Source organism: Acomys russatus, chromosome 27 (assembly GCF_903995435.1).
Source record: "Acomys russatus chromosome 27, mAcoRus1.1, whole genome shotgun sequence".
Taxonomy (NCBI): Eukaryota; Metazoa; Chordata; class Mammalia; order Rodentia; family Muridae; genus Acomys; species Acomys russatus.
Genome location: NC_067163.1, coordinates 19,389,152 through 19,408,122, shown reverse-complemented (window position 1 = coordinate 19,408,122; position 18,971 = coordinate 19,389,152). Strand labels below are relative to the sequence as shown.

The 18,971-nt window shown below is 40.5% G+C and overlaps 1 protein-coding gene across 6 annotated transcripts in view; it reads left to right on the top strand.

Moving 5' to 3' along the window:
• Unc5d (unc-5 netrin receptor D) overlaps window positions 1–18,971 on the top strand; it is a 540,796-nt gene that overhangs the window by 413,031 nt on the left and 108,794 nt on the right. For all 6 annotated transcript variants that reach the window (XM_051169515.1, XM_051169516.1, XM_051169514.1 and 3 more), the window contains exon 5: window positions 18,659–18,839. In XM_051169515.1, coding sequence (XP_051025472.1) covers window positions 18,659–18,839 — 181 coding nt within the window. The remainder of the gene's footprint in view (window positions 1–18,658; window positions 18,840–18,971) is intronic.

Sequence of the window (18,971 nt, the reverse complement as noted above, 5' to 3'; positions counted from 1 at the left end):
TTCAGGGACTTTTTTTTTTAAAGAAAGGAAATCAGGAAGGCAATTTAGTTTATTTTTTAAATATTCCCAGTAGTGCTGTGAAGCTTGAACAGCAGCTCTGAGATAGTTCATAAAAAGCGAACTGCAAAGAGAAGGGGGGTAAACTGGATGAAAACAAATAGGAAACCATCCAGCTTAATTGACCAGGCTGATTAAAGTGAGAAAAGGAAACACCTTCCGGGGGGGGGGGGGGGGGGGGGTAAAAACAGGTTGCATATGCAAAGTCACCTCTTTGTTGGCCCCTCTTGGAAATTTTGTAACCCATAGAATAACGTATATTACTTAAACAATAAAACCAGAAATGAAAGGCTCCGCCCTGTTAAGGATATTGCCTGGTCGCCTGAAGTGTGGATGACCTGTCAAAGCAATAGAGGTTCATTACATTTCCCTCCGTGGAATTCCCACTGTTCTGACATAGACTCATTGTGTCTGATTGATTTTGCAAAACTCAAACAGCCATGCAAGGATAGCTGTGAATATAAAATGCAGCTTGGGACAGTCCCTTAGCCTCCTAGTCATCTACTAGTAGATTGTTTTCTAGTTTATATATTAGTTTAAGAAACAAAAGCATAAGCAATATAAGATAATTTGTTTACTATTTTTAAAGGCTAGGAATAATAGAAATGTTTTTTCCAAACGTGGGACCATGTATTTGTTTGTGTAATGAAAGTGGCCTTTTATCTGCTTATAAACATCATACAGACTGTAGAAAATAGGACAGGCTAGATTATGACAAAGGAGCAAATAGCCTAGAAATCCTCCTGCTTTAAAGTGACAGATGCATATTTCTTATGCTCTGTCACCACTAGCTGCCAGCTGAGCATCCTGTTTCAGGAACACTGCCAGTGTAGTTCTAAGTTAGGTAGTCTTGGAAACCTTGTATGTAAGATGCTATGATAGAAGGGTGAAGTGTGGAAGAACACTGCACAGGAAACTAAGTACCCTGATCTGGGACTAAGAAGTTACTTCTGTTGACAGTGTGCACCAACCTGCAAAGGGATGTACAGGCATGCAGCCATTGCTGAAATGTGGAAAGCCAGAGATATTTTTATGAAATCTATGGCCTTATAGAAGGAAAACTACACTCATGAAAATGTTGAAGCAGCATTTGATGAACTGCTTTCCAGATATTTGTGTGCGTGTGCTTGGATGTGGGGACAATAAAAATAAGCTTTTTGTTCTGCTTCTCCACTTCAGTATTATCTCATGAAGATGCCCTTGTTAATTGAAATGGGCATTGTTCTTTTTCATGGCTACCTTCCATTCCATTGAGCAAGCATGACTTAAGTGATTTAATTGATTGACAAAAACTAGGCTCGTTTCACTTACTTCAGTATTATAAACAAAATTGTCATTAGCATCATGGCATATTATATGTCTTTTGATAGTAATGCTTATTATACCGGGAATAGTGGGGTTCTATGGATTTTCTAAGTGTTTCATTCTTGTAAAACTTGCAACGTCGTTTAATACATGGAACACACCAATGCAAACTGTCTTAGTTGCATTTTCTCCCATTATTACAGTTCAAGGGGAAGTCGATATCCTGACAGAGGCAAGATATGGTAGCAGGGGTGGGGGGCAGCTGATCAAATGGTCTCCATAATCAGCAGGTAAAGTGATAAGATCACCTGGTCTCACCTGATCTTCTCGCTGCCAGTTGGTTCAGGACCCAAGCCCAGGATAGCATGAGCCACAATGAGGATACCTCTTCCCACCTTAATGAAGTCTAGAGAATCCATTGTGGGCATGCCCAGAGTCTACCCCAGCGTAAGTAATCCTTTCTAGGCACATCCAGAGATATGTCTACCAGGTGATTGTAAAGCTAGTCAAGTTGACAATATTAACCATTCACACAGAATACCATCAGAGGATGTGATACTCTTAGTTCTCTACAGCTTTGTTGGCTTGACTGGATTAAATATTTGCTATTTTGTGAACTAACAATATGTAATTTTCTGTTCATTATTGCTTGGGTGACTTCTCCTACTTTTGTATTTGACAAATATTCCATTCAAGACCATAGATCAATTCCAATGTCAATTTCTTATTGACGTAGGATGGTTTTTGTATATTAGAGACAAGCCTGATGATTGAATAAGTTTTTATTAGTACTGCCCAACTTTTGGTTCTCTGTTTCTGAAGTCACATAGCAAGTGAAACACGTTTCCGTGAATTCTGTCTGAGCAGCTAAATTGTATTCACCCTAAGCTTACCACCATAATTTCTCCCTTGGATTACTGGCACACTCTGTAGGAGATCTCTTTCCTGAAATCTCTCTGTAACAACAACAACAACAAAAGCCCAACAACAACAAACCTTTTAATGAGATGCAACTTGGCAGCACCAATCACACACTGTGTCTGATCAGCAGGACAGCAGTGACTGCACACTGACCAAAGGACCAAACTGAGAGCTTCAAAACACTAGTGCTGGTGTTCACCAGTTGAGAGGGGGACCACATGGTATGGAACACAAGTGGGTCTGGCCTCATGTCAACCAGCTAATCCACAGAAAAGTCCCTGGGTCGCTGCAGGCCTGTACTCACACAATGTCCCAAACTGATCTGTGGGACACAAAACACCAGGGTCTGGCTCTCCCAGCCAAGTGGAGACTTCACAGTTTGCATCACAAGTAGACCTGACTCCAGATCACCCAGATAACCCACAGAAAAATTTCCTGGTAACTGCAGGCGTGCAGTCTCTAGCATCTAGCCACACATGTGGGGCACATGTACCCAGTGTATCAGACTGAACTATGGGACACAAAACACCAATGTCTGTCTAGATCTTCCAGGCCAGAGGAGACACCATGGTGTGGAACACAAATGGATCTGAACTCATGTCACCCAAACAATCTATGGAAAGTTCCCAGGTCCATAGAAGTACATGCTGTCTTCAGCATCTAGCCACATGCCTGCCTGCATGGCAGTACCTGTGCTCCAGGTCTCAGATTGAACTGTGGGACAAAAAACACCGGTGTCTGTGTTTCCCAGTCCAGAGGAGACCCTATGATGTGGAACACAAGCAGATCTTACCCACTGAAACTTTGGTCCACTCAGGTGCAGGCATGGTCTCCAGAATCTAGCCACATACCTGCATGAATGCAGCCACTGCACTCTGAGACTCAGACTTAACTGTGGGCCACAAAACACAAGTGTCTGAGGCTCCCTGCTGAGAGGAGACACCACAGTGTGGAGCACAGCTAGATTTTACTTCATTTCACCGGACAGGTCCATGGAAAATTCCCAGGTCTGAACTCAGATCACCCAGATGATCCACGGAAGGGTTCCTTGATTCCTACAGGCGGGGGGGTCTCATCCTATAGCCAGTTACCTATGAGCTGCTTTCAATGGCTAGTGAAGGACAACAGAAACTACCACACAATACCAGAGACAACAAGACTGCTAAAGGCCAGCATCAAAACACAAACAACAAAACCCAAAGTAATATGTCTTCTCCAGAACCCAGTAAACCCAAAGCAATCAGCCATGGACACTCTTAACACAACTAATAAACAAGAAAATGACCCGAAATCATTCCTTACGAAGATGATGATGGAAAAAAATGAGTAAAATCTCTAAAGAAATACAAGAAGATACAGTCAATCAGATTGAGGTCCTTAGAGAGGCCATGACAGAGGCCTGTAGAGAGAAAATGGATGAAATTCAGGAAATTCCAAACAATCAGATGAAGAAAATCAGCAAAATGGCTCAAGATCTGAAGATGAAAATGGAAACAATAATGAAAGCAGAAACTAGGGGAATCCTGGAAAGAGAGAACTAAGAGAAGAAATAGGAACTACAGTGTTAAGCATCACAAACAGAATACAAGAGATGGACGACAGAATCTCAAGTATAGAAGATACAATGAATGAATTTGATGTAACCATCAAAAAATGTTAAATCTAAAAATTTCTGGTACAAAACATCCAAGAAGTCAAGTATACCATGACAAGAAGAAACCTAAGGATAATAAGAATTGAGAAAAGAGAAGATGACTGATTCCAAGGCCTAGAAAACATTTTCAACAAAATCATAGTAGAAAATTTCCCCAGATTAAAGAAAGAGCAGCCTATAAACATATAAGAGGCCTGCAAAACACCAAATCGAGTAGACCAGAAAGGAAAATCCTTCCACCACATAATAATCAAAGCACTAAATGGGCCTAACAACAATAAGAACAAAATATTAAAAGCAGCAAGGGGGAAAGGCCAAGTAACATACAACAGCAAACTTATCAGAATCATACCCAACTTTTCACAGAGACCATAAAAGAAAGAAGGGCCTGGACAGATGTATTGAAAACCCTAAGAGACCACAGATGCCAGTACAAACTACTATACCCAGCAAAACTTTCAATAACCACAGATGGAGAAAACAAGATATCCATGACAAAAACAAATTTAAACAGTGCCCATCCTTAAATTCAGCCCTATAGAAGATATTAGAAGAAAAACTCCAATCCAAGGGGGCTAACTACACAAAGGAAAACACAGGAAATAGATAATTTCATTTTTGAAAAAAATTAATCAAAAGAAATGAAGAAGGATACTTTATACTCATCAAAGGAAAATTCAACCAAGATGACATTGCAATTCTGAACATCTATGCCCCCAGTAAAAGGGAATGCACATTTGTAAAAGTAGCATTAATAAAGCTTAAATCACACATAGAGCCCTACACATTAATAGTGGGAGACTTCAATACTCTCACTTCACCAAAGGATAGGTCAACAAAACAGAAGCTAAGCCAAGAAATAATGACACTAACCGATGTCATGAATCAAACATGATAACTACAAAACTTTTCACCCAAACATAAAAGATTAAACCTTATTCTCAGCACTTTATGGAATGTTCTCCAAAGCAAACCTCAACAGCTCAAGAAGATTGAAATAATACCTTATATCCTATGAGACCACCATGGACTAAAGCTGGACTTCATCAACAACAGAAATAACAAAAAGCCTACACACACACATGGAAACTGAACAACTTTCTACTCAGTGAAAACTGGGTCTAGGAAGAAATAAAGAAATTAAGGACTTCCTAAAATTCAGTGAAAACAAGGTACACATACCCAAATTTATGGGATGTAGATGGCTGGAAATAATCAAACTCAGGGCTGAAATCATTAAACTAGAAGCAAAGAGAACAATTAAAAGAATAAACAAAACCAAGACTGATTCTTTGAGAAAATCAACAAGATAGACAAACACTTTGCCAAACCAACTAAAAGGCAGAAGACAGTATTCAGATCAACAAATGAGAAATGAAAAGGGAGACATAGCAACAGACACAGAAGAAATCCAAAGATCATTAGGACTTACTTCAAAAGCCTATGCACCACAAAATTTTTAAATCCAAATGAATGGACAATTTTCTTGATAGACTCCACATAAAAAGTTGGATCAATATCAGATAAACAAATTAAATAGTCCTATATCTCCTGTGGAAATAGAAGCATCCTGCAAAAGTCTCCTCCTCCCCCCACCCCCTGCCCTAAAAAAAAGCCCAGGACCTAATACTTTCAACTCAGAATTCTACCGAACCTTCAAAGAAGAGTTAATATCAATACTCTTCAAACTATTCCATGAAATAGAAATAGAAGGAACATTACCAAACTCATTCTATGAGGGTATAGTCACCTTGATACCTAAACCACAAAGACTCAACAAAAAAAAGAGAATTTCAGGCCAGTTTCCCTTATGAACATTAATGCAAAAATACTCAATAAAATACTTGTAAACCAAGGAAAACCAACATAATCATCTCCTTGGATGCCAAAAAAAAGCATTTGACAAAATCCAATCATTCATGTTTAAAGTCTTGTTGAGATTAGGCATACAAGGAATATACCTAAACATAGTAAAGGCTATATACAGCAAGCTGATAGCCAACATCAAATTAAATGGAGAGAAACACAAAGAAATTCCACTAAAATCAAAGACTAGGCAGGGATGCCCACTCTCTCCATGTCTCTTCAGTATAGTACTTGAAGTTCTACTAGAGCAGTAAGAAAACAAAAGGGGACCAAGGGGATCCACATCAGAAAGGAGGAAGTTGAAGTATCACTATTCGCAGATGCTATGACGCTATATACAGATGACCCCCAAAGTTCCACCAGAAAACTCCTACAGCTGATAAACACCTTCAGCAAAGTGTCTGGGTACAGTATTAATTTTAAGAACTCAGTAACCCTCCTGTATACAAATGACAAACAGGCTGAGAATGAAATTAAGGGGAACTACACCCTTCACAATAGCCACAAATAATATAAAGTATCTTGAGGTAACTGTAACCAAGCAAGCGGAAATCTTGTATGAAAAAAGCTCCAATTCTCTGAAGAAAGAAATTGAAAAAGATATCAAAAGATGGAAAGATTTCCCATGCTTGTGGATTGGTAGGATCAACATAGTAAAAATGGCCAACTTACCAAAAGCAATCAACAGCTTGAATGCAATCCTTATCAATATACTTATGCAATTCTTTGTAGACCTTGAAAGCTCAATTCTCAGCATCATATAGAAAAACAAAAAATCCCAGAATAGCTAATTAATCCTGTACAATAAAAGATCTTCCAATGGATCTCCATCCCTGATCTCAAGCTATTCTATACATCAACAATAATAAAATTGGCATGGCACTGGTTGATCAATGGAATCAAATCAAACACCCAGAAATAAACTCAAACACCTATGGACATTTGATTTTTGACAAAGAGGACAAAAGCAAACAATGGAAAAAAGATTTCATCTTCAATAAATGGTGCTGGTCTACCTGGATGTCTACATGTAGAAAAATGCAAATAGATTCATATTCATTAGCCTGCACAAAACTAAAGTCCAAGTGGATTATAGACCTTAACATAAAGCCAGACACACTAAATCTGTTAGAAGGAAAAGTGGGGAAGAGCCTTGAACTCATTGGCACAGGAGAAAACTTGCTGAGGAAAACACCAACAGCTCGTGTTTTAAGATCAACAATTAATAAATGGGACCTTATGAAACTGAAAAGCTCTGTAAGGTAAAGGACACTGTCAACAGAACAAACCAACAGCCTACAGACTGGGAAAGGTTCTTCACCAATCCCACAGCTGACAAAGTGCTAATATCCAAAATATATGAAGAACTCAAGAAATTAACCACCACCAAACTAAATAATCCAATTTTTAAAATGGGGTACAGAGATAAACAGAGAATTCTCAACAGAGGATTATCAAATGGCCAAGAAACCCTTAAATAAAGATTCAATGTCCTTAGTCATCAGAGAAATGCAAATCAAAATGGCTCTGAGATTCTATCTTGTACCTGTCAGAATGGCTAAGATAAAAAACTCAAGTGACAGCACATGCTGACGAGGATGTGGATCAAGGGGAAAACTCCTCCATTTCTGGTGGCAATTAAAACTTGTACAACCACTTTGAAAACCAATCTGGCCCTTTCTCAGAAAATTGGGAATAGTGCTACTTCAAGACTCAGCTATACCACTCCTGGGCATATACCAGAAAGATCCTGTAGCATACAACAAGGACATTTGACCAACTATGTTCATAGCAGCTTTATTCTTAATAACCAGAATCTGGAAACAACCTCGATGCTCCCCAACCAAAGAATGGATAAGGAAACTGTGGAAACAATGGAATACTACTCAGATATTAAAAACAAGGAAATCTTGAAATTTGTAGGCAAATGGATGGAACTAGAAAAGATCATCCTAAATGTGGTAACCCAGACCCAGAAAGACATGCATGATATATAGTCACTTAGAAGTGGATATTAGCCTAACATAGATGTCCTCTCAGATATTCCACCCAGTGAGGGACCAGGACAGATATTGGGACTTGCAGCAGGACTCTGAGTATAGCACTGAAAGTTGGAGGGAAGACTGGGGGTATGGAAGAACCTGGAGGTGTCAGGAGCTCCACATGGAGACCATCTGGGCTGGTGGATCCGGACCCAGTGGGGCCTGCACAAACTGACACACTAACCAAGGGCAATGCATGCAGAGGACATAGACACCCCCCCATTCAAATGTAGTAGATCGACAGCTCATTCTCCACTTTGAGGGGTTGCGGACAAGTGGGGACTGCCTCTGACATGAACTCCAGTGCCTGTGTTTTGATCACTTCCCCTTGGTGGGACAGCCTTGTGGGCACACAGAGGAAGGGGATGCAGGTTGACCTGATGAGCCCTCATGGGCCGTGGTCAGATGGTGGGAGAGGAGCCCCCGTCTCCCCCATCAATTGTCTAGGGAAGGGCAATAGGACAGAAGAGGGGGGATGGGAACGGGAAGATAGGAGTGAGGGGATAACGATCGGGATATAACGTGAATTGATGATGATGATGATGATGATGATGATGATGATGATAAACAATAATAATAATAATAAAATAATAAAATATCAGTCTCTTTTCCTCTTTTTCACTTCCCCTGTGATTTTACCCACCCTTGGAGTTCCATTGAGCCAATTATTCTTTTCAAAACACCAGAACTGACAAGGACTCCTGTCTAAACCATCATAGCTCTTCCTGAACCACTATTGGTGTTCATAAGCTATCCATACAACACTTGAGAGTTTGAGTCTGCTTGTTCTGAAGCTGTGTTACTCTACTAGGCATGATCTTTTTTGCTACATGTGTAGTTTCATCTTTAGCAGTAACTACATATATTTCCTGAAAACAAACTTGTCTGGAATGTGTAATCATCAACAGAAGAGAAAATGAATGAGTGTCGAGCACTTCCCCCCTTAAGTGCTGTTCACTCAAGAGTCACACGTCTGCACAGAGATGCTCTTGGTTGGTCTCATTGTGGTGATGCAGTGAGCTGGCCTCTAATCATCATTGCCTTCTGCAATTGGAGGAAACTCTTAACTGTGTTAATTTCTCCTTTGCCATTCACTTTGTGGAACTGAGCTAATCCATACCTTTCCCACATAGATCATTCCCAGATCAGCTTTCACTGTGGCCGATGGGAAGTTTGTTTTGATGTGCCTCTGTGTGTGTGGGCACTACCTGCCTGTGTGTCATTATCTACTTGTAGGTAACTTTGTGTCAGACTTACAACCCAGCCTGTTGAGGAGCATATAGAATCTGCCTGCTTTAATCTTGAGTAATATATATTTTTTTCTGAGCCCTTGGGGATGCACTCTAGGATAACAAGGAACAGGAAGGGGATACTCTTAGTTAACACCCTCTCACCTGACAACCGATTGACAAACCTGAGATGACAAGGGGAGTTATGAATGCAGGCACTGCTCCTCCTCCCTCTGAATGGCATCTCTGTATGCAGGTTAGTGCTCCCCAACTACAAGTAATGCTTTCCACAGAATGGTATACACCATGCTGTAAACCAGTGAGTTTTCACGTCACTGTGACAAAACACCTAAGAGGAGCCTCGCTGAAAGTTTTTTTGTCCTTTATGGCTAGGCAGCAGTGGCTATGGGAGTGCTTTGGCCTGAGGCAGCAGGAGCTTACAGCATGGTTTGTTCATACCTTGGCAGATGCTGAAACCGAAGGCTTAACTGGAAGGCTAGGTTGTAACTCTTGAAGGCTGGCTCCTAGCTCACTGTATCTACCTGCAAGGTACCATATTTAAATGGTCCCACAACCTCAGCTGGGAACTGAGCATTCAAAGACAGGAGTCTGTGGAGGATATCACACATTCAAACCAGAACATTGCTTAGAACATTAGGGAGATGGAGCTTGCCAGCTCTTGAGGGGGTGCATGTAGGAATGACTAGAGAGGCAGAATGTATCTGTACCAGTGACACCAAGCATAGGATGAATTAGCGAACACAAGATCTACCACATTGGACAATGCAGAAAAAAAAAAAAAAAAGCCATGGTAGCCTGAGCATTGCTTCCAAGCATCTTTTAATTACAGTCTTTCCTGATCTTGCATCTACATGATGCTCTCCTTTTCTCGGACCCTCATTACTGACAAATAACCATCTCGGTAAGCAGCAGGTGAAGATGGTCCCTTTCCCAAGGACCATTTCCTTGTAAAAATAAAATTTTCAAATATCATAAAGCCATGCCAAACTTTGTACCTGGAGCCAGGAAGCAAAAGAACAATGGATTTGACAGGAGGCACAGCCCATGAGAACACAGTGTTTCACAACTGGCTCAGGCTTCTGCAGCTCCTGTCTGTCATCTTCCTGAGCATCCATGACTGTGCTCTCGCTGAGCTTCGTAAGTGGCCGTCTGGGGCTGCTCCTGTGGACTGACAGTGCAGCTCCTACTTCCTTTTGTGGTGCATAATCAGGTAATTGGAGCTAAATGAAGAAACTGCCGTGTAGGTGGCTTTAAAAATCAATCTGCCCAGCCTGTGTGGAAAAGAACACACACAAGGAGCCAGTAGCATTATGGGAAATAACTTAAATGATAGATGGTGTCTAACTCACAAGTGACAGAGCAACTGATGCTCTCAACCAGCATTAGAGGATGGTGTGTTACATTGTGTGTGTATGACAATAAGACATCGGTTTTGTTTTTAATAGGAAATATTAGAAAGCAGTGCTTCAGATGTCCACTAAGAAGTTTAAGAAAATGTCAATGGTTTCATATTAGAAAAAACATTCGAAGACTCCTAATTCCATGCATGTAGTCTTTGACAAAGCCATAGAATCTATAAAATAGAAAGGTTTGTATTGTCTCCTTTAAGGTTGTTGTTGTAAGGATCAAGCAAGCTAGTGAATGGCTCAGGTTGTGAGGAAAAATATACTAAGAACCTGTGGCATCTTCTCCCTCTTTTTAACAGCCACAAGATTGCCGCCACCTATTAAGAAGCATGTTCCCATCTAGTACAAAGGAAGGAGCTCCTTAGCACCACATACACACACACACACATACACACATACATACATACATACATACATACACACACACACATACATACATACATACATACACACTTACATACATACATACATACTTACATACATACACACACACATATACACCCCACTGTATTGTGCTTAAAGAGTAGCACATGGTCAGTGCCCAAGCAAGACCAAATCTTATTGGCTTCAGGCTAGGAATTTCCATTAGACCAAACTTCACAGTGTGACTTAAAGTGTAGTTATTAGCTAGACCAATGTCCTATTGTGGGACAGTGCAGTAGCTTCTTCTTTGTTTCCTGTGACTTCTGCCTCTACTTCTGCCGGTCCCATGATCTCCACCTCTATCACTGGGCGCATCCCATATTAGCAACCATTCCTTTCTTCTCTCTGTGCCCTCAAGGGAATTCAGCCATACTTGTTTTTCATAACACAAAGGACTCGGGGCAGGTTGAGAGGTAGTAGGGCAGGAAGGGGTGACATTGTGGGCTGCTGTGGCCTTCCAGTGCTCTCCTGATTCTACCCCACTTACGCCTACATAACCATGCCTCTGTCCCTCAGCACCATCCTGTTGTGCCTTCCTCAGCCACGTTTTAACTATAGTTGAAAGACTCATTTACTACTCTTACAGAGCTGACACCTTGAATAAATAATGAAATATGAAGGAACGACATGAAGGAACATGTAGCCATTTTAAAATACAAATATATTTAGTAGTAACTAAAACATCCTGTCCGTCTTCTATCTGTGCTCACAACTAGTATCTACAGTATTCCTTTCACTTGGACTGATGTAAGATGCTAAAATTGTTTGCAAAGGAGCTTGGCAGCGAATAGAACCCAGAAAACTGTCACAGGTGGCGAATGGGAGATTTTTGCAACCTTCTAGTTTACGTTTTTTAAATATATAAGCAATTCCAGGTAATCCCAAGTCTAACCAGTTCCAAGTAAGGACCTGGAAAAGTGCCTTAATATGGCATCTAGGAATGGTCCCTATTGGTGTTTTCTGAGGGAGGGACAAGAAAGAAGATTTCCAGGTAGGGTCCACCTGGAGTCTAAAGGTCATTCATGGGGTTTGGGGTTTTACCAGGAAACTATCCTGTGCCAGTGGTTCTCCCTGCTTCTAGACTGGATGGGTTTTGATTTGGGAACCAAACCAAACCATTCCCACTTCATGCATGAGAATGCTGACATGCTGTCGGATGACAGTGGGCACTTATGTCCATATATACCTGTGATAACTAAAAGGGCAAAATGGATGACAGTTGACAATGTAGTACATCCAAGTATTGCAGGTTACCTTGGTTTCAGATTAGATATTCTCCCACCAAGCATCTCTCCTCCACTTTCCAATGAATGTATCATGGTACATCCCCAGCAGCATACCAATGGCAAATCAGGAACCAGCTCTCTGGCAAGAAATCTAATTGTCTTCAATGGTCTGTGTTTCCAGATTTGTTTATAAACTGAAAAAATCGACAAATTGCAGACCATCTGTACATAGCACTGTGCTAATGAATGCAGGCATCCTGCAGGCCCATAGGCTCATTACCTCCAAGTAACTCGTTTCTTCACAAATTCCTAAGCAAGGCTGTCCATCTGAAGCAAGGAAGTGGAAATCAGATGAAGAATTATTTCTCTTCAGGGTGAGAACCAGATGCCAACAAGCTTTAGAAATGTTAAGCCTCTCTGTTGAAAATATGACTTGCCAGCATGAAGTCATCATGATCAGTGATGCAAATGCCGATGAGCCTCTAGTGTCAATGTATTGATCCCACAGTGCTAAACGGGAAATTTGTATCCTTTTGTTAAGAGCATAAGTAGGAACTTACAGCTCTGCCAACCTTTCATAAAGGAATTTCTAGAAGCAAAGTACTGTGTAGAAGTTCCTATGCTCCATGATGCTGTCACTTCCATGAAACAGCAAGACATCTGTGTGCCAGCACACACAGGCAGACAAGGGGGGGGGGGAGCTGTCACCAGAGAACATTAAGCTCCTCTGTGGTGATGCTGACTGGAAAGTTCAGGTTGGGCATTACACTGTAGTTCTGTAGAGAGGAAGGACTCATCTATATCTGGCTATGGTGCATGCTTTATCACATGGCTCTTGCAAGAAATCCCTGGCTCTATTCTTTCTCATGGTGAGGACAGCCAAGTCCTCACTAGCAAGGACTTATTTGCAGAGGCCTCTTGCTCTACATTTTTCCTCAGCTAACACTTCCCATAATTCCTCTCATGAAGGCTGAATACCCTATAAGTCTAAAGATCTCTGTATAATATATTAAAAGCAAAAGAGATTTTTAAGCAAAAATGGCTTCATTTTTATTTTTTTATTCTACTTAAAAAAAAAGACCAATGTTTCTAGCAAAAGTGGGAAAATAAAAGGAGACTTAAAGTGCCACATTTTTAAAAAGAAAAATGAGAGTGAGCTCATCTCTATGTGGGCATGGAGTAGTTCTTAATACACGGGCAGTGCATCTTACACCTAGCACCACTGCACTAGTTCATGTTGTCTTCTTAGCCCCAGGACAGTGGCATTTACAATTAAAGAACATGAATGTTTGTCTGTGTGTGTGCATGTGTGTGTTTTATTATACTTGTCAACATTAGAAGCACTTAGATCACCAAAACTGTTTTAAAGTTTCTCTAAGTGACAAAACCATAAATCTAAGTGCAATGTGTCCTTTTATAAGCCCAGAAAATAGCAAACTGATTACCTCTTAACGATCCTTCCATCATTTAAATGGGTAAACTGTCACATTACTATAAAAGTCCCCACTGTTAGGGATGAACTGACGCGTTGACTGTTTATAGACACAGTTGGGTTAATGGACCTTAGTCATTGCACCATTGGCACCCAGTGTAAGAGAAGGTGCGTGAGTACCTAGAGCATGTGTACACAAGTGTGTATAGCTACAATAGTGGGATGCCTATCAGGACCAATGTCTGTGATAGCTCACATTGTGCAAGCCACACCTCTAGGGGCTTCATTGCCGCACACACAGCAGGATGAGAATACTCTCCCGTGAGGCATAGACGGAGGGCCCAGGGGTGACATCATGCTTGTAGTTGAAGAGCTCCAAATCTGCTGCTGAGAATCCCTCACCCCTGTGTCAGTCTCAGGATCTTCCCTCCTTTATTAAGTTTTCATTTTGAGTTTTCAGATAAGAATTGAAGGAACATTCTGTGCTTAAATACAAAGTTGAAAACTGCTCTGCTGCATGATAAGTAAAAGAGATGGATCAGAGGCAAAGTAATTTTTTTTCACACGTTACAAATGCTTCTTCTCAAATGTGCCACAACTGCTAGTAGTAAAATGGCATAACCTGTAAGATCTTAAAGATGCAGATATGGCACTTCTGATCTTTTAAAGCATTTGTATGTATGTGATTGGGTTTTCATATATATTTCACTAAATATTGCTTTGCATTTTAACTTTCATATTTGTTTTAATGCCTGTATAATGCTGAATTAAGTTACTGGGTCATGATTAGTTTTCAAATTACTTTTTTTCACATGATTTCCCTCCCCTCCTTCCTTTTCTCCCTCACTCCCTTCCTTCCTTCCTTATTTTCTTCCTTGCTTTTTCGAACAAAAATAACTCACTGTTGTCAAACTTTCATCTCCATTACTGTGTTGGTTAGTGTTATGTCAACTTGCTATAAGCTAGAATCATTTGGAGAGAGAGACTCACAATTGATGAAATGTTTCCATAAGACTGACTTATACGGAATTCTGTTGGGCATCTGATTGATGGATGGATGGATGGATTGATTGATTGAATTGATTGATGTGGGAGAGCCAAGTCCACTGTAGGTAGTGCTGACTCTGAACAAGTGATCTTGAGCTGTATAAGAAAGACTGACAGCAAATGAAACCCTATCTAATACAATCCCTAATATTTCCTTTTGACAAATTCCTAGACTTATAATGACAAAAGGATATGATAATAATGGTTTATTAATATACCAGGTAGTACCATATTTAGCACTACCCAGTGGAGATAAAGTTAGGGGAAAGTTATAACAAAATGGGGATTTGTTATTTAAATAACATGGCTAGATAAGATATCTCCAATAATTTTGTGTGTGATATGAGTCTAGAATGTCAAGTTAATGGTACCATGGGCATCTCAGGGAGGGCCCTCTAGGTCCAGAAACTGCAGTTGGAGGGAGTTCCCTTGAATTCATAGAAGAAGGTAAGGTATAGTGTGACCAGAGAGGAATGAGTGAGGTGAGGTGTGACTGGATGATCTGACATAAGGAGCTCATAGAAGGCAAACCACAGAAGGGGCTCCTTCATCTAGATGAGATCTTTAAAATGCTGACCAGTTTCTAGCTGCAAAGTGACAATGTCTGATCTCTGAGGCAGAATCCAGTGTAGAGGCAGGAATGAAAGTAGCAGGTAGACCAGTTAGTCCTCAGGCTGCCACAGAAATCCTGGAGACAATGGAGGAGGAATAACTAGAAGGTATACTGCCCTGTGGCACGGTCCCAGGAAAGCCAAAGAAACCATAATGTAAAGACTGTGTACAGAGGGTGTCAGTATCAATGTTTGTTTTATAAAAGAGAAGTGTGTGTGTGTGTGTGTGTGTGTGTGTGTGTGTGTGTGTGTGTGTCCGCGCGTGTGGTTTCAAAGAAGTCTATGGAATCTACCTATCACCACCTTCCTAACACTGAGATGACAAACATTCACCCGAACTCTGGCGTTTTTTAAAAGGTGGGATTTATGGACGGAACTGAGGTTCTCAAGCTAACAAAGCAAACAACTTACCAGCTAAGTTTTCTCTGTAGTCCAGGAAAGTTATCAATTAAATTACTACTAGTGAGATAGAATACACACTGTTTGTCACATGTCTCCTGATGTTATTTCTTCAATCAACTATATACTTATCTTTATGCCATGTTTACTGGGTGAATTTTGTGTGTGTAAAGGAAGATTCAGTTTACTCCTTCATATTATCCACATTTATATTATCTCTATCAAAGTTAAAGTACAGTTGGCCTAGTTTATTTCATGGATTATTGGTTTTTTGTTTGTTTGTCTTTTGGGTTTTGTTTTTGATTGGTTGGTTGATTGGTTTTTTTCTGTAGATTTTTAATCTGAAGATAGTTGTCTTCATGGTGACTACTGCTTTGAATTTTTCAGAGCCATATTCTTCAGGATACCTGTCTTTGATCCATAGGCACTGGGACACTTGGCTTCTATCTCCAGGACCACTGCCCACTTCATACTCTAAAACTGATTTGCCTATGTACAATCACAGGATTTCCTGTCTCTACACCATCTCATACGAATAACATGAAGACAGGGCTTTCTAAGAACTACCAATAACAGAGCTCGGGAATTAACTCTTTAACAAGCACTTTACAGCAGAATTTCTGAGCCAGGGGAGTGGAGGCAGAACAGCATTTTGCTGTTTGCAGTGATTTAGGAGTAAGGGTGATTTAAAAATCATTAATTTATTCACCTGAAGGAGGCATTCCTCCTAGAGGTTGGTGGCAATGTTACTTGTTCCAGCTTTTGTTGAGTATATGGATTTCTTTCCTTATTTATGTCTTACCTTTCAATCTAAGACCTTGCAGCCATTTCGGTGGTGCATGACTCTAATCCCAGCACTCAGGGAGATAGAGGCAGGCAGATCTCTGTGAGTTTGTGGCTGGTCTGGGACTACCAAGTGATTCCGGGACCACCAAGGGTATACAGAGAAATCCTGTCTCCAAAAAAAAAAAAAAAAAAAAGATCAAAAACCAAAACAACAAAACAAATAAAGTAAGGCCTTGGAAAGAAGTTACCCTCTTCGTTTGGAAAAACTGGGGTTGCCTAGCCCTCAGTACAATTTATTATGCTAAGTGAATTCTTGAATTACTTGTTATGTGGATACCCAAATGACTGTGAAACCCACTATGTCAGGGAAAATTAAGGCCATTGTGTCATCGGCTAATATTCATATGTGTTGTAAAGTGGGTTTTTTCTGCGCTGTGTTTGTTAATAGAGCTATGCTCCTTGGCTCTGAATGATTAAATTATTGGTGCCTCTCCAGGTCAGACCAAGGTGATGCCTTCAAGCATCCACGTGCTTGGTAATGGGATGTGCTTCTTACTTCATGGTCTGTGCAACTCTGAAATTGTAGCTCTCTGCTAATTCTTCTGGAGCTCCAAGGTCTCTTCTTTTGGCATATGGTATTGTTTTCCTTTCTCAAATTGCTCCCTTGTTGGGGTAATTTTAGATGATGATAATTTTGGTATCTGAACCCTTATGATTGGGCAGTACTTCTGGAAAATATTGTTGAAGGACCATGATTAAATTTTCATCTGGTAAATGACTTCCTTTTCATAGAGACTGGCACATCTTTGCTGTGCCAAACTATTATGTGACAGATACAACTAATGAATAACATATTTGTATTCTTTAGATTTAAAAATAAAATTAAATGAAGCATCTTATGTTAAAACCAACTCTCAATTATCTGTGATAATTGTGAGCCAAGCATGGCAGAATATACCCATGAAACATGCACTGTGTGATCTTTTTAGCATAGTTACTGCCATTGAAGGAGTACCCCAAATGCATGCGCTCTCTGTCTCTGACTCTCTGTCTCTGTCTCTCTGTCTCTCTGTCTCTCTCTGTCCCCCCTCTCCCTCCCCCCTCTCTCCGTCATACACACACACACACACACACACACACACACACACACACACACTCCTCCAACTCTTGGGAATAATCCTTATTCTATGATAAACTATAAATTATAGTGACCATTTACATGCACCCACACACATGTAATTACTGTTCTTTACATATCCCGATAACCTGGGCTAAATGTCATGTGTGGCCATGGTGTCGTCTTAAGACAATGAGGATTGTTTAGGGCAGAGGACACAGTGGGGACGATAAAGGCACAGTTAAACCATGGGAAACTAACATTTAATGAGTTAGTTACTAATGACTTAGGAACTAAGTGTGGTATGCCTCCATTGGACAATAAGGATGGGAAGTAAAATGCTTCCACCCATTATACTTGATGGCCTAGGAACTAAGTGTAGTACATCTCTATTGGGGGAGAATAATAAATGGGGAACTTCCACCTCTGTCTTCCTCATGTGTCCCAGGAAATGAAAGCTGAGTAACAATAGGACCCAAGTGAAATTAGAAGGTAAAAAATAGATTTTCATAAGAACCTGCCAGGAGGAAATCAGAGGTAGATGAAGATGAGGGTCATGTTCTCCTTCGAAAACCTACACAGGTTCTGTGAAAGCTGTGGAGAGGTGACTCAAAAGGATGGATCTCCTACTCTGCGGGATTTTGGGAGCTAACTGTTTGATCCTACGCTTGCTCAAACCTGCATTTCTTCAGCTTGTCTACATCATTACATTTTTCTACAGCATTAAAACTTAAATAGAAACATTGACTTGAAACTCTGCCCAACAAACAATAGAAAGTACAAGTCTAAAATATATGTGTTGATTTTTCTAAGTTACATTGCCTAGATTTGAAATATCATCATCATCATCACTGGGTTTCTAACAAAAGGAAATGACCTGATTTTGGTCACTGCTACACTGTTAGAATTTTTTTAAGAAAATGGGTTAAATATTAGAGTATTTGAGATTTTTTTCCTTTCAGTTTGTTAACTTGGGTGTCCATTTCCCAAATAAAACCAGATTTACTCAGCAAGCAGCCAGGATGTGGTATCCAAAGCACCATGCTCACCACACCTTCTATTCCTGAAGACAGTTTATTCTTGTGATAACTTGTAAACATACTTTTCTACCTGTAGGTGGAATGGCTGAAAAACGAGGAGCCCATTGACTCGGAACAGGATGAGAACATTGACACCAGGGCTGACCATAACCTGATCATCAGGCAGGCCCGGCTCTCAGACTCAGGAAATTACACTTGTATGGCAGCCAACATCGTGGCCAAGAGGAGGAGCCTGTCAGCAACTGTGGTGGTCTACGGTAAGACCAGCCCAAAGGCCAGGAAGGGATAGGGAGGGCTAAAATTGGATGTATAGAGAGCTGTGTACTGTATTAAAACTTCCCAGGCCAAGAGCCGAGGGGCCCCTGGGTCATTCACCACAGCAATGTTCA